Source organism: Platichthys flesus, chromosome 24, assembly GCF_949316205.1.
Source record: "Platichthys flesus chromosome 24, fPlaFle2.1, whole genome shotgun sequence".
Lineage (NCBI taxonomy): Eukaryota > Metazoa > Chordata > Actinopteri > Pleuronectiformes > Pleuronectidae > Platichthys > Platichthys flesus.
Genome location: NC_084968.1, coordinates 11,764,633 through 11,782,200, shown reverse-complemented (window position 1 = coordinate 11,782,200; position 17,568 = coordinate 11,764,633). Strand labels below are relative to the sequence as shown.

At 47.4% G+C, this 17,568-nt stretch overlaps 2 protein-coding genes across 3 annotated transcripts; both read right to left on the bottom strand.

Moving 5' to 3' along the window:
• Positions 1 to 2: 2 nt before the first annotated feature.
• On the bottom strand, positions 3 to 8,394 carry slc7a7 (solute carrier family 7 member 7). 2 transcript variants are annotated; one of them, XM_062383703.1, is made up of 11 exons: positions 8,180 to 8,394; positions 7,534 to 7,585; positions 5,845 to 6,471; positions 2,942 to 3,067; positions 2,675 to 2,819; positions 1,926 to 2,049; positions 1,737 to 1,840; positions 1,525 to 1,621; positions 1,268 to 1,417; positions 886 to 1,069; positions 3 to 772 (listed from the first exon to the last, which is right to left on the bottom strand). In XM_062383703.1, exons 3-11 carry the CDS (start codon positions 6,332 to 6,334, stop codon positions 699 to 701), a joined length of 1,494 nt encoding a protein of 497 aa, XP_062239687.1. In that variant the 5' UTR covers positions 6,335 to 6,471; positions 7,534 to 7,585; positions 8,180 to 8,394; the 3' UTR covers positions 3 to 698. The 2 variants fall into 2 exon arrangements, with proteins under 2 accessions (XP_062239687.1, XP_062239686.1); XM_062383702.1 differs by lacking the exon at positions 8,180 to 8,394 and having other exon boundaries at positions 7,534 to 7,821.
• Positions 8,395 to 10,644: 2,250 nt separating this feature from the next.
• Positions 10,645 to 17,430, bottom strand: si:ch211-212k18.5 (sal-like protein 2). Its single transcript, XM_062383666.1, has 3 exons — positions 17,015 to 17,430; positions 12,035 to 15,354; positions 10,645 to 11,895 (listed from the first exon to the last, which is right to left on the bottom strand). Exons 1-3 carry the CDS (start codon positions 17,088 to 17,090, stop codon positions 11,671 to 11,673), a joined length of 3,621 nt encoding a protein of 1,206 aa, XP_062239650.1. The 5' UTR covers positions 17,091 to 17,430; the 3' UTR covers positions 10,645 to 11,670.
• Between the last annotated feature and the right edge of the window lie 138 nt (positions 17,431 to 17,568).

Here is a 17,568-nt window from a genome sequence, read left to right as displayed (position 1 = left end):
AGTTGTGTTGTCAACAAGTAATTTTATTATAAATACATGTTTTCAGCCCAACTGTCTCAAAATTACATTTAACAGCCCAAAAAAATACTGAGTTACTTTGTGTAAAAATAGCCCTTTACTTCACTAGACCTCGCAGGTGACTGTGTATAACACTTTATATGATATATATATACTTTACCCTCCACAGTGAATGTGAAGCTTATTCTAATCTATATAAGTCCTTGCTTTTCTTATGTGATGATGGTAATAATACCAAGGATGTTTCAATGGTCACACTGTCAGTTTTGAGGATCATCTCCCGTCCACTCAAACAATTAAAACCATATTTGTCACCTTCCCCTATGATCAGGAAGGTGTCGCATGTATTTGTCTTCACACACAACAGTTGTCTTGATATGTCAATTAAATAATTATCGACTGTTCTGTTACAGAAACCGGAAGGAGATACATTTAATTGTTCTTTCCGAAATCAGTCAAGTCAGTTAAGAGTGAAATCCTGCCTTCAAGCATCTGGAGCCTTCATTCATAACACATATTAGAGGGTGATGATTGACAGGTCAGAGAGCTGGGTCCAGCTCAGACCCAAGTGTTCTTTAGTCAAGGCCGAGCATCGGCAGTCGACCAGCCAGGATGAGTTCGAGTGGAGCCTCAGGTTTGTGCGTGGTCGGTCTGCGGCAGCGTGGTGAAACCAAAAACGTCTACTCTTCCTTGTCAACGTCCATTTCAGTCAGAACAGAGAAGCAAACCTTCTGGATCACCAGGCCAGATTTAGCTGAAAGAGGCCGAGACGAGAGAGAAAGGTTAGAGCAGCTGGTGCGTCTGTTGTCAACCTGAAAACAGCTGGATTCAGTCGGATAAGATGAGAAAATCCTGCGGGTCTCTTACCGATGAAGCGCCGCACCCACATTGGCCTCTTGGTGGCGGGAGTGTAGATGCAGAGGAAGTAGACGGGCACTCCTGATAGGGCGATGCCGATTCCAATCAGGGAGTTGATGGTGTCGCTGTAGAGCGGCACGACCACGAGGAAGACGGTGAGGAGGCAGAAGACGATGGGGAAGAAGAGACTGAGCTGTGGGACGGAGAGAGAAGGGAGAGTTGAGACGATGATCATCACGTCACTTAGGATAAGGAAACAGGTACCATGCTAGAGCCCGACTGATTCAGTGGGTCAAGTGGTACATTGGTGTTGATGTGGATGAAATCAGAAATTCTCTTGCTGAGTGCCTTAGTTCCCAGCGGCTGCAGCTAAAGTTCAACCCGAATTTACCTTCAGTGGTCTCTTCCTGTCCGGCTGCTTCCAGCGCAGGTACAGCTGCCCCAGAATGGACAGGCCCACAAAGAACCAGTAGCTGAAGCTGTAGTAGTTGATCAACCTGAAGACGTCCTCTACACACAGGTATATAAGAGCCATGACGCCCTGCAGAGACGTGAGAGAAACAGTGAGTCAGACAGAGCGACGCGGGGATTGAATGTGAAAAGACATTTAGACGATGGAGGATAAATGGATGGTGAAGGTGGACTAACATTGAAGAGCAGCGCAGGGACGGGTGTGTAGCGGTGGACGTGGATCATGCACAGGTAGTCGGGGAGGTGGCCCTCTCTGGAGCCCACGAAGAACAACCTTTCAAAGACAAAAAGGATGCAACAGGCGGAATGGAGATGAGTGACGTTGATGGACACGATGAGGGGGGGAGGGGGGTGGGCATGAAATATTCCAAAGTTGCCGATTCTCTCACCTGGAGGAGGCCAGGATGGAGGCGTTGAGTCCTCCGAAGCAGGAAAGAGCCACGGCGAGGGGAATGGTCCAGTTCATCACGCCAAACACCTGGTCTGCAAACGTCTGGAGGGGAACGAGGGAAGAATCTTAGACGAAAAGCCAAAGACCTGAGAGAAGAGTATACAGCTGAAGTAGCACAGGAACTCACCACAGCTACAGCGTCACTGTCTAAGATGGCGTTCATGGGGAGGACGGCGTAGTACGCCACGTTGGTCAGAATGTAGATCACAGTCACCACGGGCATGGAGATGGCGATGGCCAGTGGCAGGTTCCTGTAATTCACACACAGAAACAGCAGGGGGAAGCAGAGCAGATGAAAATGAGAGCGGTGACAGGATGGAGTCCCCAGGTCAGGAGGCGATGGACCCTGTGGTTGAGGGAAGGATGGGGAATGCTGGGATAAGGGTAGTGGTGGTGGTGGTGAGGGGGGTGTTTGTCAGTTAATCTGCCTGGGAACTCTGGGAGAGGCATGTGATCCAATCACGTGTGTAGTCTGCCTTCATTTGATCAGCTGTCAATCACAGCGAACGGCTTAAACCTGATGTTCAGACCGGCTGAGACTCTGTTGTATTTATCGTTTCCTACTTAACTGATGCAACAGACGAGGATCAAATCACAACCTGCAGCTTTGTATATTAATTTATAATCAGTAGGTCGATGTGTAACTTTTTACATGAAGCAGGACGGATGATGATCAAAATGTGAGCCCCTGTTTGAAATGAACAACTTTAATTACAGTGTTACAATGGTGCTAAGCTCATTCCTGAAGCTTCACCCTGCAGCACCGCGAGTAGATATCACTAATTGGAAATTAACAATTAATGATGGCCGTCATAATTTGTCTGGATGCAGGTTTATGTCTATATAATATGTGCAGGTATCTCCTGCCGTCCTCACCTCTCTGGGTTTTTAATCTCCTCTGTGACGAAGTTGAGGGTGTCCCATCCGGAGTAGGAGAACAGGGCCGAGTACAGAGCCAGGGCGATGTCCCCCGGGTCCTTAGACGAGCCGTAGAAAAGGTCCTCGAAGTTCTGAGTGTGACCTGGGAAAAAGAAAAAGGAATTTCTTTAATTTGCAATATTGTGATTGACACCATCTATGTGTTTGTTTTAGTTGTGTTTAAATTGCAGGTTTCGGGTATCGGGGGGGATTGTGGGTCCGCACCTTGTCCGATCTTCACCATGCCCGTGATGATGACGGCGATCAGAGCGATGACTTTGGCGTAGGTGAAGAAGTCCTGGACCCTGGTGCCCCACTTCACATAGGCACAGTTCACAAAGGTCAGCAAACCTGAGGGAGAGGAAGCACAGCTCATACATTACAAATGTGCATTCATTACTCTCTCTCTCACACACACACAGACACACACACACACACACACACATAGAGAACAAACGGTTGCTGTGTGAACTGAATGTGTGCCAGCGCATGTCCGGGGAAGAGTTGGGCTGATTTAAGGAAACGCTGCTGCTGACTCAAGCAAACTGGCCTGTTGTTTTTCAGACGAGGAAACAGCTGAGTGCAGCACATGCAACTTCACACACACACACACACACACACACACACACACAGGTACACCCATTTTAGCGACAGTTGTGAAACCAGCACTAATCTGATGACCTTGTGTATTGAGGTGATGTGTGACCATGTCCACTTATTGACCAGCAGTCTGAGCAGCTGATAGGGAAACTGCTCGCCCTCTTTCACTTGGAGCATCTCTGGTGAACTTGGAAAACATGTTGTCCTGCTTATCTGCCTTTGGCCTCTGGTCAGCGCATAATTCCCTTGATGCAGTTCATAAATAGGGAGATAGTGAAGGCTTAGGTTGGCCGCTCATATCTCTAAATCATACTGGGATTGTTTGGTCATATTTCTCTGAAAAGTAGAGTTTAAGGAGATGTGTGTTTACCCATTTGTGAACAAGACTACTCAAAAACTACTTAATGGATATTCTCAAAACTTACTGGAAGGATAAAGGGCGGGGGAGGGAAGAAACCATAAAGTTTTGGCGTGGATCCAGAAAAGAGGTTGCATTATCAAAACCTGATTTCTCTGAGAAGAATTCCTTGGATCTTGATGACAACATCAGGCCCATTGAGAGGACTGATATCTATGAGTGTATGAAGTTTGGTGATTGATGGAACGCGAGGGGCCTTCGTGGAGGTATGGGCTCCACTCAGTCATTCTAGTTGTTGTTTAAATCCTCCTCCTGTCTCCTGAAGTCTTGTGGTTCCTGATCAAAGAAGTTCACCTGCAAACCCCCCTGCATGCACTCACCAGTCCACACAGACCTCCACACCACCCAGACGTTTAGACAAAAGACCAACACAGGATTACATCACCGCCGTCAGCCGCAGTGAAGGGAGGCGAATCACAACACTATCGTCTTCCACCTCATTGACAGGTGGAGGATCATAACAAGCCCCTTCCCGGCAGGACGCCTCTTCAAACACAACAGTCCGCGAGGGCTCGGACGGAGGCGGCCGGCGACGGGCAGCGGAGAGGGGGACGCTGCCACACAGAAGTGGAGGCGTAGTGTGTTGACAGTGAAAGGATAGAAGGGTGGGAGGTGTGGGATCGGGTGGAGGAGGCTCGCTGACGGGCAGCGGAGGTCAAACACGGTCCAGATGTGCAGTGAAATGGAGATCTTTAGAAAACTCCTTCACTTGCTCCCTGACTGTGACCTCACATGAGAATCTGAGACCTCGGCGCTGGGTGACGTACAGTTTGAATGTAGTGGAGAGAGTAAGTAAAAGTATTCAGTACTTTAATAAAATACTTTTAACTTACTAATGCAAGGTACTTTGACCTATTTATTAAAAATGACATTCATGACAGAGTAACTAGTACAGTTTCTAAGTCAAGGATATTTCTTCGAATTTTTGACTTTACAGTTGTGAGATGCTAAATTATAATTATGAGTTAATGTGTCGAAAATATGTCAAAATTATATTATAATTAATTAACCGATTATGACTTAAATCTGTCATATTTATATCATAATAAAATACACCATAACAGGTTCAGTTCAGATTTATAAAGTCAGGATTATTAGATCGTAATTAAATTGAGAAATACTCATAAACTGTTTAAAATTGATTTACTGACTTATTCTTTGGATTTAACAATGTAAGTCAAATAGTTTACTGTGCATCTGATCATTTTTACTGAGCTTCTGTACGAATTGAACCATCTGCCTTTTTACGCAAGTGGGAAGATCTACTTTGAAAACTAAGAGAAAAAGATAGGATGATGAAAATTAACTTTAACAATATTGGTATGTACACAATCTTATTCTCATCTCCACTGTATCCGATTAGAATCAGGGGAACTACACAGCATTCCCTGGGAAGGAAAAGCTTTTCTTTTTTTTAAGGGAGAACTTCACTGAATGGAAGTGGAGTTCACTAGGGTTTAAACTGTGGCTCCTGTGCTGAGCTGTCAGCTTGCCTCTCAGGTCAGAGTGGCCCTGCAGTGAGGAGGATAACAATATTTTCTTTTATCCTGTACCTGAGTTATCGCTTCATTAAGTGCTCTGTCTGCCTTTGGCCTTTTGCCTCAGCGTCTGGTTGCCTGAGCGTTGGTATTTCTGTGCCCCTGAAGTCGTGTGACCAGTCGAGTGAGGTTCTTGTTACTTTGATTTATTCAGTTTGTAAGTTTAGCTCTTTCCCAGTGGCCCCCTGTTCAAACTGCTTTGGGCTGTAATCCTGCCGCTACACGCATGGAGAGTTTCCAAATCAGAAAAACATCTGTTTAAAGTTCACATATGACAAAATGCTGGGATTTCTAAATCTGAAGTAAGTAAAATGTCTTTTCCTAAGTTTGTAGCTTACTCACTTCCCTGTTTCATCTGATATCAGTGACTCTTTGTGGCGCTGACCTGCTGACTTCAGCTGTTGTGTCACAGTGTTTCACTTCTCTACGACTCCAACGCTCACGTGCTTTGTCTAAGATGCAAACCCGACAGTGGCCATGACAGATCATCTCTGACTGTATGTGTCACGGATTCATCATCTTCTGTCTCCCTGTCGCACACAAGCACCAACACTCTCCAGATGTGTACTTACATATACATGCAGCCGCCAGCATCCTGTTGGCCAGGTACGGAGCTATACAGGTGGGGAAAATGGGCTGCACCATGTAGTTGGAGAACGTGATGGCTATGACGGCCTGGCTGGTCGGCTCGATGATGAGCAGCGATGTCCACAGGCGGATGAAGGCCATGAAGCCCCCGAAGGCCTCCAGGATGTAGGCGTAGGAGGCCCCCGACTTGGTGATGGTGGTCCCCAGCTCGGCGTAGCACAGGGCCCCGAACACGGAGAAGATCCCGCCCACGGTCCACACCACCAGAGAGAGGCCGTAGGAGGCGCTGTGGATGAGGACGCCCTTGGGCGAGACGAAGATCCCCGAGCCGATCATGTTGCCCACGATCAGGCAGACCCCGTTCAGGAGGGAGATCTCCTTCTTCAGCTTCATGGACTCTCCAGGGGGATTGGACTTGGACGGGATGTCGCCATTCGTCTCCTCTTGTGTTGGTGCAGGGGCGTAGGAAGCCATTGTTCGTGTTTAACCAGTTTATTTAACAAGTTTAAAAGTGTGGAGCTGTTCTCTGCCGATTGAGTCACAAGCGAAGAGCTCTTCCTTCTCGATGGGGACAAGTGATCTCTCAGTTATCGCTCATCACCTCCTGCCATCTGTGGAAGCAGAAACACAGGGTCAGGTCAGAGAGCAGACGGCAAATACCCTTGTTGTTTCAAACCTGTCCGAATCTAGTCAAACAAAGATATGTTTACATGCTGCAGGCGCTAATGTGGGAACAAATATGCAAAAAAATCATAATATGGCACCAGTGTGGACACTAGTGGATCTGAGAGCAGTTTCGTGGATTGCGGAGCCATTAGGCCCCCGCAGCAAATGGCCTTTTGAGGTTGAGTGTATTGACAGAGAGAGGGGGGAGCGGAGCAAACATGTGGCATGCCTAAAAAGGCCGGTTCCTCGCTAGTAACCATAAGCTGAGGAAGAATTACGAGGCCGAGACGCTCATTCTGACTCACGGCCACCCAGCAATCCGCTGACCCTGGCGTGCCCAGAGATATAGAGCGTCAGCACCGTGGCTCGTCACATGTTTTCCAAAGTTCACGATCCTCTGGAGTTTAATGATGCGACAGGCACATGTGAGGCAGCGTGTTCACTCACCTCCCCGCTTCAATAAGGCAGCGTCACTCTGCGTTATCAGGTTGCAACACTCTCGTATGCTGATAATGAGGTTTTAAGTGAGAGCGAGTGCTTCCTCAAAGCCAAGTATGACATGAGGGCTATCGACAAAGAGTGCAAATCTGCTGGACACAGGTTTTTTTGGGCGAGAGGAACACAGGATATATTAAGATTGTAGATACAGCAGTTGTTTCAAGGAGATTTCAATGAACTTTAAATTCTTTCAGCTCAAGAATCATTACGTTTCAACCAGATATAGCTAAGTTTTAACCCGGCTGACCTAGAAAATGACCTCTGAGCTCCTCAAGCTTTTCTTGATGAGCAGAAGAAAACGTGAGATGGATCAAATGAACCAAAAACAGAGACTGGGGTTGTGGACAAACTTGAGATTCTCAGTAGCTCAGACAGAAAGAACATTGAGCTCAAGATAGGAAACAGAGAAGGCTAAATAAGTTATTCAGAGACCGAGATATGAGCTAACTGGGAACACACAAACACAGCTTTCTGTCAATTTAAGTGAGTGTTGGAGGAGTTCACATTACCTTGAGGCAGCAGCAGCAGACCAGCAGCACGTGGGCTCATGAAGGACTGGGACTGTGGAAGGGTGCAAAGGAGAGAGGACAGTAGATGTGAGCGTCCCTGCGAATGATCAAACGTGAGCCGGAGACACTCAGAGGCGAGGCCCCTGCCACAGAGAGAGAGAGCGAGCAAGGTCCAGGAGCTGCTGATAAGTCGTCCTTCCTGAGCTACTCAAGATTACATCCTGGATCCATAAAATGCTCTCAAATCAAGTGTGCAGTGGTGAATCTGTCAGACTAGTTTATTATCAAGTGGATTTGGTTTATGGAAATTGGATTGAGACACTGAGTTGTCAGAGGAGAAATCAGCTGGTTGCAGGATGTCCAGTTCCTCCTTAGCCTCTACTGTGTTTTCTGGTTTGACAATACTTCCTCCTAAAATAATAAACAGGGTTAAAGTCCTCTTCATTGGATTTCAATGAAGTGATTCAGTTTACAGATCTCCAAATTCAAGTGCAATGACATCTATAAGATAATAAATGATATATGATGTGAGTTGTAAATCTACCACCAGTGCTATCTGGTATGAATCACAAGTTTAAAAACAGCACTGAGCAGATAGAGTTAAAGAAAAGCAGCTGTTGGTGTTCTGGGGGGGGATTGTTCTCACCTTCTCCAGACGCGTCTCAGCTCCTGTTTGCAGCAGGAACAATCTTCACAGATCACAAAAAAAAAGAAAAAGGTGGGATCTAAAATCAATAATTCACCATCTCCTCGCCAGCTCCTCTGTTATCTTCCTTCCTCTTTCTGCTGTTTTCCTCTCGGTCCTGATCCTTATCGTGCGTCTTTACGCAGCGGCTTCCTCCTGCTCCTGCTCCGTGGTGTCCCACCTCTGCTCCTCAGCTGATGCACTTGTGGCTTTTATGCGCCACTTTTTCCCCCTCGACGCGTTTTACTACCAAGGAAACGACTCAGACAGGGGGGAGAGGAGGAGGAGGAGGAGGATGTGAGGAGGGTTATCACCACTGATGGATGGAGGATGATGGCACCGTTTGATTAACGTCACATGGATGGTGCGGTGATTAGAGATGTTGTTATGCAAATACACCTCTGAGTTGATTTAGTGAAACAACCATTAGTCCATACAGTGATGCTTAATAGACGCATGAATGGTGGGAGGAAGATGTGTTTCTATTGATGTGCGTGATGAATGCTTTCATAAATCTTTCTCAAAGTCTCTGTGTGGAGATGTTTGAATCTGCTTCTCAACAGCAGGACAACAGTTCAACAGCACAGTATATACTTCACTGGGCAACTACCAATAATATAGATATTATATAATTAAATTAACACAACTTTGTTTCTGTGTTAGACGGACTAATGAAGTTATAATTTAGTCAGTTTCATACAAAGTGATCAAATTTATGTTACAAGTGCTTCATTCATTGGAGCTCGACCATGGCTCCATCTAGTGGATTTTAAAAATAGCACATGGATTTATGAGTGTGTCTCTTACTGACATCTGTATTAGTTTAAAATTAGTTTTAGGAATATAAACTATATCATGAAACATCCCCATATTATGTTTTTCAGGATCCAATATTTATTTGACTTCACTCAGAATTCTAATATTGTTTTTTATATATACATATATGCATACATAGGCATTTGTGTTCGTTGTAACATACTAGCTGTAGGGACATTTTAAGTCTTAATTCACACGCTGTATTGTTTCACATGTAGACATGTTATAGTACCAGTTTTATTCTATTGTCTGTTCATACATCAGCCACTGATAAAGACATTAACAAACACTTATATGAGTTTTAAACATCATCATTCAGCCTCAAAATTCATATATTAAATCTTTACATTGTGCTCAGGAATGCTAAAGTACTAAATAAAAGGTTTTTATTTCAGATTTTGCTTTAAAACAAATACAAAAATGATCTGATAAGCGAATTAATTCAACAGTTAACAAACCCCGTCACTGATCTGGAGAAAGTATTTTTATATTAAAATTAAATGGAGATTAATTACCCAACATTTGATTAATTAAAGGTTGATGTGGGATAAACAACTGAATTGTCTTTCAGATGAATGTCGCTCCTTTAATGTCCTTCCACTAAAGACCTCAGGTTTCATGACCTTTCACACCGTCATCAGTGTTTGTCCTTCTCAATGAACATGACTGATTGATTAACGCTTATTGACGAGTGATGAATGTGTTTCCTGTGATCAAAGTCTGCAGCCATCACCTGTGGACTTCTGTCTGCACCTCGCCTTCTTTACGCTTTTTCCCTAAACTATTAAATGGACGTACTTTTTCTCTAAGGCCCTTTTTGATTGAGACACATCCCTTGTTGCTGGTGAACGCATGTGGACAAACTTCTCACACATGGCTCCTTTCACTCCCTTTGTCCTGCTTTCTGCCCTGGCCATTCTTGTCCTGGGTTACTGGTTGTCATGGTTTTCATGGAGCCCCATGTAAGCTAAAAAACTGGAGGGGATTAAAGGCGGCCATTTTGGGGACAGCTGGGCCAGGTTGGTCCTTGTTGCCCCCCTGTCCTGCTCCCAGTCACTCTGGGGGGAAGAGGGATGGCATTGTGTGAGGATTAGAGCTTCCTGTGTGTCAGCTCATTACACGGGGTGTGAGAGGGGGAGTACAGGGGTGATGGGGTGACTAGAAAGAGTGAGGGAGAGAAATGAAAGAGAAAATGAAAGAGAGTGCGTATGAAAGAGAGTATGACACAGGGAGGGGAGGGGAGGGAGGGAGGTGGCGGCCTCTACAGCTGCACCCTCAATCACACTCATACAGGCTCTGATTATCCTTTTCACACACACACATACACATACACACACACAGTACTGGGGAACTGAAACATATTAAAAAGACACTGAGGGCAAAAAAGAAGGCAGAATTAAGAGACAGCCCGCCAGCGTCCCCAGACAAAGGACTCCCGAGTCCCAGAGCTGGAACAAACATGAGAAAGCTGAGCGTACATGCAGGCGCACACAGAGGACGAGTCATGCAAACAGAATACTGAAGCAGATAATTGAATTCACAGACTCAGACTGCACCCCCACACACATTCGAGAAAAATAAATCTCCACAGACGAGCAACACACAGGTCTCCTCTTCACATTGCCATTGTTTTATTTATCTTTTACACATCACATTCGGGAATCATGGGAACTTATACTGTTTCATTGCTACAAACATAAAAAAGTTTGGGTTTAACAAGTGGGGTTTACACAAGGGTAAAAGCAAAGCATACAAATCCTAAACTGGGCTAAGCAGGAATGCGGGTGAGTGCAGACAATTTCTGCAAGAGACGAAAACTCTCAAGTGCTTTGAGAGGGAGGGGCGGGTAAAGAGGAGGGGGGGGGGATTATAACGGATGGGGCTCATCCTTGTTGTCGGCGTGACGCTGCAGATCAACAAAAATAGAAACATTTACAATCATCAGTATGAATACGGTCATTAGCTGCTAGGAGAGTGTACAGCTGTAGATACAGTACTGATAATCTAACACAATCATCGCCATCATCATCATTATCATCATCATCATCATTATCATCATCATCTTGGTTATCTTCATTGCTAGCATGCGTTTGCTCCAGTGGATGTTTCGGCAGTGCAGCTCACAGTGCAACACACATCAGAAACGTGCGTTCAGCAGCATCACATTTAAAAAAAGAAAAGAAAGAAGAAAGTAACAACAAAAAGGCATAAAACACAACCGCAGCTCATATTTACATACTTTGGCCATTTCTAATTTGGCCTGTTTTGGTATGGAGTTCCTTTTTATAAAATTCTGGACCCTCCACTGTGTGTGTGTGTTTTTAAATCAGTTTCAGGCTGAAGTAGGTGTCAGCAAAAAATATGTATTCTCATCATGACAACGCTGTGTAGGAGAGTAAGATAAGGCCTCACTGTGGTCTTTGAAATACAAAGAAAATACATACCTAAAATACTACATTCAAAAGTCTCTTGTAATGGTTCTACAATATAAACTAGATCTATTTGCCTAACACAAAAAGGTACACAGGAACTTGAGTTAATAACTCTAAAAACAAAATCTAATCCAACAAAAACAAAAAATACATTCCCTTGTCAGGACCCTTTAAAATCTTACTGCAGCCATTCGACAATAATAACTACACAGTAGCGTCCATAGGCTCGTCCGCCACTTCAGCGCCAACATTGATTGGTAGAGGATCTGCGCTGCCACCCTTCTTGGGGGATTCAGCCAATCCCTGCTTATCATCTTGCTTTGTTGGGTTCTTATTGGTTGAATGTGAGCTCTGATTCTCTGCAATGTCATTGGTCTGGGCAGGGGTGGGGGTGCTGGTCAAGGAGCCAGGGTGAGTCTTCATATGTCCCTGGAAAGATACAACACAAAAGACATTTACACACGAGTCCAAAAGTATAACAAATTTAAATAATTAAAACATTTAAATATCTGCCAGGTACAAGATCAAAATCACTTAGTTAAGACTAAAGTGCATTATTGACTCTTACCTTTAGTCCACTCCGGCTTGCATATGCCTTTCCACAGTGGGTACAGCTGTAGGGTTTGTCTGAGCGGGGGGGTTGGCTCTGTGGTGCTGCTGCTGGGGCAGAGGGCTCTGGGCTCGCTGAAGGCTTTTCTGGAACACTTTTACCCTCGTCCCCTGCAGAGTCTTTGTCCACCTCTGGATCCAACGCTGGCAAAGGCTCTCTGGGCGTGGTGGTCTCCCCCTTCCCTTTACCCTCCTGTGGGCTTTGTGGTACACTTCGACAGGCCTTGTCTCCTTCTGGGACAGCTTTGGGGCTGGCAGGAGGGGTGAGGGCAGGTGAGGTGTTTGCAGCTCTGGGTTTTGGGGTAGAGTCCGTGGCGGTCGTGGGTTCCTCTGTGGCGTTGGTTTCATCAACACTGAGCTCTTTCTGCGGTGTATCATTTTCTACCCGAGGCTTCGAGACACAGAGAGAAAGAGGGGTGTCATCTGCCTCTGTACCTTCATTCATTACAGCTGACTGAGAGCTGGCTATGGGTGCTTTGAAAGGGCTGTTGCTGCCCAGGTCAGTATGGGTCTCTTCTTCTGGGATGTTCATGCCACCATCAGTTGGGGCGATGTCTCCCAGACACAGGGGGTCTTCAGCTCCTGCTGTGGGGGGATTACGGGTCATGGGTGGACTAACACTGGGCAGCGAGGCCTCAGTTTCCTCTGTCTTCACAGTAGTAACATCAGCAGCTATGGATTGTTTAGAAGTGGGCCCTAACTTGAGCACATCATTTGACGACTTTGAGCCTGTTGTTAAAGCCAAGGGAACGAGTTGTGGGCCTTTAGATGGGGAGCCGATGGCATCGTTCTCACCATCATTGAAGACGGCACTTTCTGTTTCTGCACCATCTTCAGGGGGCATGTCTTCATCAGGGGGTATTTGCCCTCCCAGGTGCAGACGAATGTGATGCTGAAGAACCAAGGCATTTGTAAATTTGCGTGGGCACAGCGGGCAGGAGTTCAGGGCACGGGCATTTGCCGGTCTTGCACGATGAGTGGCCAAGTGAGCCCTTAAGCTACCCTTCGTGGAGAAGGAGCGTCCACACAGCTTACAAGGGAATGGACGCTCTCCCAGATGTGTGGCCTGGTGCAAACGCAGAGCTCTGGGGCAGCTTAGGACACGCAAGCAGACACCACACTGGTTAGGAACCTGGGTACTAGGCATAGATGGGGCGGTGGTGGTAGTTGATGTGCCCGAACCTGAGTAGCCCTGACTGGTCACCAGTCCTGCAATAGTGGTACTTGGGCTCAGGCCGAGTGCGGCCAACATTTCCCTGCGATAGGCATTGGAGGTGGTGGTCAGGTCATGACCATATGTGTCCCTATTGGCTTCAGCAAGTGTTTGTGCGACGGTGGATGAAGAGGAGGAAGAACCTCCCTTCTCGAGTTTCTGGACCAGCCGCTGCAACTTGGAGGTGTCAGAGGTCTGGGCAGAGGTGGTGGGAGAGGATGAGGAGGGAGACGAGGTTGATGGTTTGGGGAAAGGTGGAAAGGGGAAGGGTAGCTGATGAGAAGTGAGGTGGGCGCTGGATGGGTGGCCCGGAGGCCGCAGAAGTGCAAGGTGATGAGGGGAAGTACCTCCAGGAAATAGTATCTTAGGGAGGTGGGCCAGCTGGGAGTATGGGGAGGTTGTATGTAGGGCAGAGTGAGGCGGTGTGTTTTCATCAAAACGCTGCTGCTTTACACCTTTAAAGTGGTTTCCCATGGAGGCGGAAGATGAGGAAGAGGAAGACAGTAGAGTGCCTGATGCACCGGCAGCGGCTGCAGCTGAAGCTCTGTTCAGCTGCAGCAGTGAATGAGCTGTGGACAGCAGCGCCATGTCCACCGTTGGGGGCAGAGGTAGAGAGGAAGGGGAGGGCCGAGTGGATGTACCAGGTAGGAATCCTAAAGACATGCTCTCTGTCATTCCGGGAACGCTGCCTTTCACAGCGTTAAATGGCTCGTCATCATCAGCCCGCCGTTTTCTCCTTCTCTGGATGGCTACAGGAGGAGCCAGCATTTGCTCAGACAGGGCTGGGGGCAACAGGGACAGGGACAGCTCCGGGTTCTGCTCTCTGTGGCGCAGGAAATGAGCTTTGAGGTTCCCTCTGGTTGTGAAACGGCTCAAGCAGACGGGACACTGGTAGGGCCTTTCACCTGTGTGTGACCTCAGATGGATCTGGAGGGACGAATCACTGCTCAGCACTTTCCCACAATAACGGCAGACATGCTGAGGGCGTCCAGCTAAGGCGGCAGCGGCGTTGGCCTGTAGCTCCTGCTGGGAAAGGCTGGTGGTGGGAAGTGGAGGAGTAGGGAAGCTGACACTGTTGCTGTGGCTGAATGAGGAAGTGTTAGACGATTTCTCATGGAGGTAGCGTGGCGTTAGGCCCAGTGATAAGGACAGTGGGTGCAAGGAGGCAACAGACGAGCCCATAGACGACAAAATAGATGAGGAGGAAGAGGAAGGTATTGAGGAAGTGGTAGGGGAGGATGAAGCTCTGCTGCCATTAACGTGTGAAGCACCTGATTTGGAGATGGCCGACTTGGGGAAGAGGGAAGATGGAAGGCCTGTCAAATATGATGAGGCTGTGGAGACTGGAGTAGCAGTGGAAGGGTGTGTTGGTGATGAACACACTGCTCCGTATGACTTCTGGTTTCTTTCTGAACCATTGGGCTGTGCGTTGACATCCTGTCCAAAGACAGCCCCTCCCAGCCTCAGAACCTGCCGACAGATCTCCTCTGTTATCTGCATCTGGTGGATTTGCCTCTGCTGTAAAACCCTCAGCTCCTCTAGGAGTACAGCCAGGGTTGGAGGCACCTGGAGCTGTCCCTGCAGCCCCGGAGACATGGAGGACAGCTGCTGACCTGGACTGGTGCTGTCCCGGGCAGGCATCGCAAACTGAGAGGATGTGGAGGAGGATGAGGAGGAGGTAGTGGTGGTGGCCGAGCTGCCCATTGGTGGGGAGGTCATGGTGGAGTGAGAATTTCCCTGGTGGGACAGGCTGTGGGAACCTGAGGTTTGACCAAGAGGAGGAGGCGAGTGAGTCTGGGAAGACAGCGAGGGGTGAGGGAAGTCTGGGGAAAGGGAAGAGTGGGTGTTGGGGAGGGATGTGGTGTAGGGGGCGATGTGGCTGGGCCAATGGGGAGGAGGCGAGCTCTCGCTGGGTAAGGAGGGCGCGTGGAGCCCACCGGGGGATGGGCGCGGGGCCAGAGGCGGCTGGCAGTCCTGGAGAGAGGTGGGGGATGAGGACGATGATCCTGATGACGTCACTTCAGAGCCTAGAGATGTGGACGGTGACTTCATTCCCAGGTGATCATCTGAGGATTGACAAAAAAAAAAAAAGAGATGCTCAGAACTTTGTAAAACTCTGAAAACCTGCCTGTTCATGCTTGAACAATATGTGCAGGATGTTTTCAAATAACTAAGTGCGCCAATCCTTTTAAACTTTTTGCCTCGGTTACAAACTTAATAATTGTTTCCAGCTGCTGTTTACAAATTTAGTTTAGAGATTTGTGTGCAGAACAAGAAGATCCTGTTTCACCTTCACAAGAAATGCCTGCTAGGAAATGGCCTTGAACAAGCAAATAAACAAGTGGCAGAAACTCTGCAGTCTATGAGTCTTTGTAATGTCTCGTCTCAATCTGTGTTCTCCGCAGCAAAACTCCTCAAACATTTTGCACACACAAAAAGCTTACAGACCACCTTGTTGCTAAGGCAACACATTTTAGAGGACAATGGGCATCACCAAGACAACCCATAACCCCTCTTAACCCACCCCCTCCCTGCAGCAGTTACGTCTTTCATCTCCCTATTCACCCATCCCCCCTTACGTCACAGTGGAGGTCAAGGGTCAGGCCACGCTAAGGGTTCTGGGCACTGTCCAGACACTCTGATTGGTCAACTAATCTGACCTCTGCCGCTCAGGGGTCAAATTCTTTCAGAATCTTGAGCACAGAGTGAGAAAGAGTAAAAGAAAAAGAGGGGGGAGGGTAACAACAATGGAGAGACAAACTAACTATTCCCTCCTGGAGTGATATAGTGATGGAATGAAAGACTGTACCTCAGGGAAATTCCTTCCCTGTGACTTATAAACAAACCTGAACCTGCAGGCCACACATAAATAAATCTAAACTTCCACTTTCATATGTGGAAGTTTACCTGCAGAGACTCTTACATGCATGCACTTGAAGCTACGACCCTTTGCAGCACAGTACAAGGGCAATCTCTCTATCCCCTCTCAATCTTTTTTCCCATCCACCCCCCAACTGTGAAGGAGTATACAGTCAATAGGGGTGGAGGGGGGGAGGAAGAGGGAGAAAAGAGGGGGGAGGAAGGTATTGAGGAGTAGGAAAGTGGGGGGGAGAGGGGTGCATGGGGAAGAAAAGCATGGACTAAGAGCAAAAGAAGAAGAGAATAGCAGGGTGGAAGATTAATCTTGACCAAAAACACTGTCTTCCCTTCCCCCCACCCGTGCACCTTATTGTTAACAAATAAGAGGGAGCTCTATGCTAATCAAAGACCTCCAGCAGTCAGCACTGAGCAGCCTGTTGGTTTCCTGGAGGACGCCCCGCACATGAAAATGGCCACAGATGTATGTTAGTTAATCCTCTATTCACTTCACAGGGACATGTTTATTGGCCCGACCAAAGTGCCCACGGCCTCCATTTAGTGTGCCCCATTGCTGTGAGGGAACAACCAGGATGGGGGCTTCAGCGGTTGACAAACTTTTTTTTTTAAATTGCATTAAATCAGGTGCGTTTGCAGGAATGTGGCCACGCACGGGCCTGCGTGAAACCAAAGAGAAGCAGTCACACACGCAACATGCAAGACAAACCCCCCCCAAACATTTGACTCTCTGTAAAGTTTCTTTCTGACTCCGAATGAATGCACATGCACGTTTCTCTTGGACACGCAGCTTCCCTTTGAATGAATCGAAGGCTAAAAACACATGCGCGCACGTAGAGCGGCGTTTCTTACCGTGAGAGAGCAGCCGTGGGCCACCCAGGTCCGCGTTAACGAGATGCTGGGGTCGCTTCTGTTTCCGGCGTGACATGATTCACGGCGACTCAGTCACACAGAGAGGGGGGGCATCCGCGGGTCGAATGGCACAAGGCACACGGGGTTTTTGCGCACTTGGAACGCGCTCCTGGAAGCATCCGCGCGTCCAAAGTTCCACACCAAAAAAAAGTTCCTTTCATAAAAATAATGAAATCGAAATTCAAATCAAATCTATTAGAGTGTCGAGAGAGCGCTCGGCTGGGGGAGACGCTCGACAGAGAGGATTCAGAAAGGTGAGTGGAAATCCGCAGGTCTGCACCGTGTCAGATGGATCTCCGGTGTGTGTGGCTGTTTTCTAAAGTCTCTTCTCCCCCAAAAAACTTGTCCAATTTGCGCCCCTCCTCTCCCACTCCTGCCCCTCTCTGCATGCACATACAGGACACACACACACTCACACTCTCACACACCATATACATACACACAAACACACACACGAACGCACACACACACGCCATACACACTCATACACACAG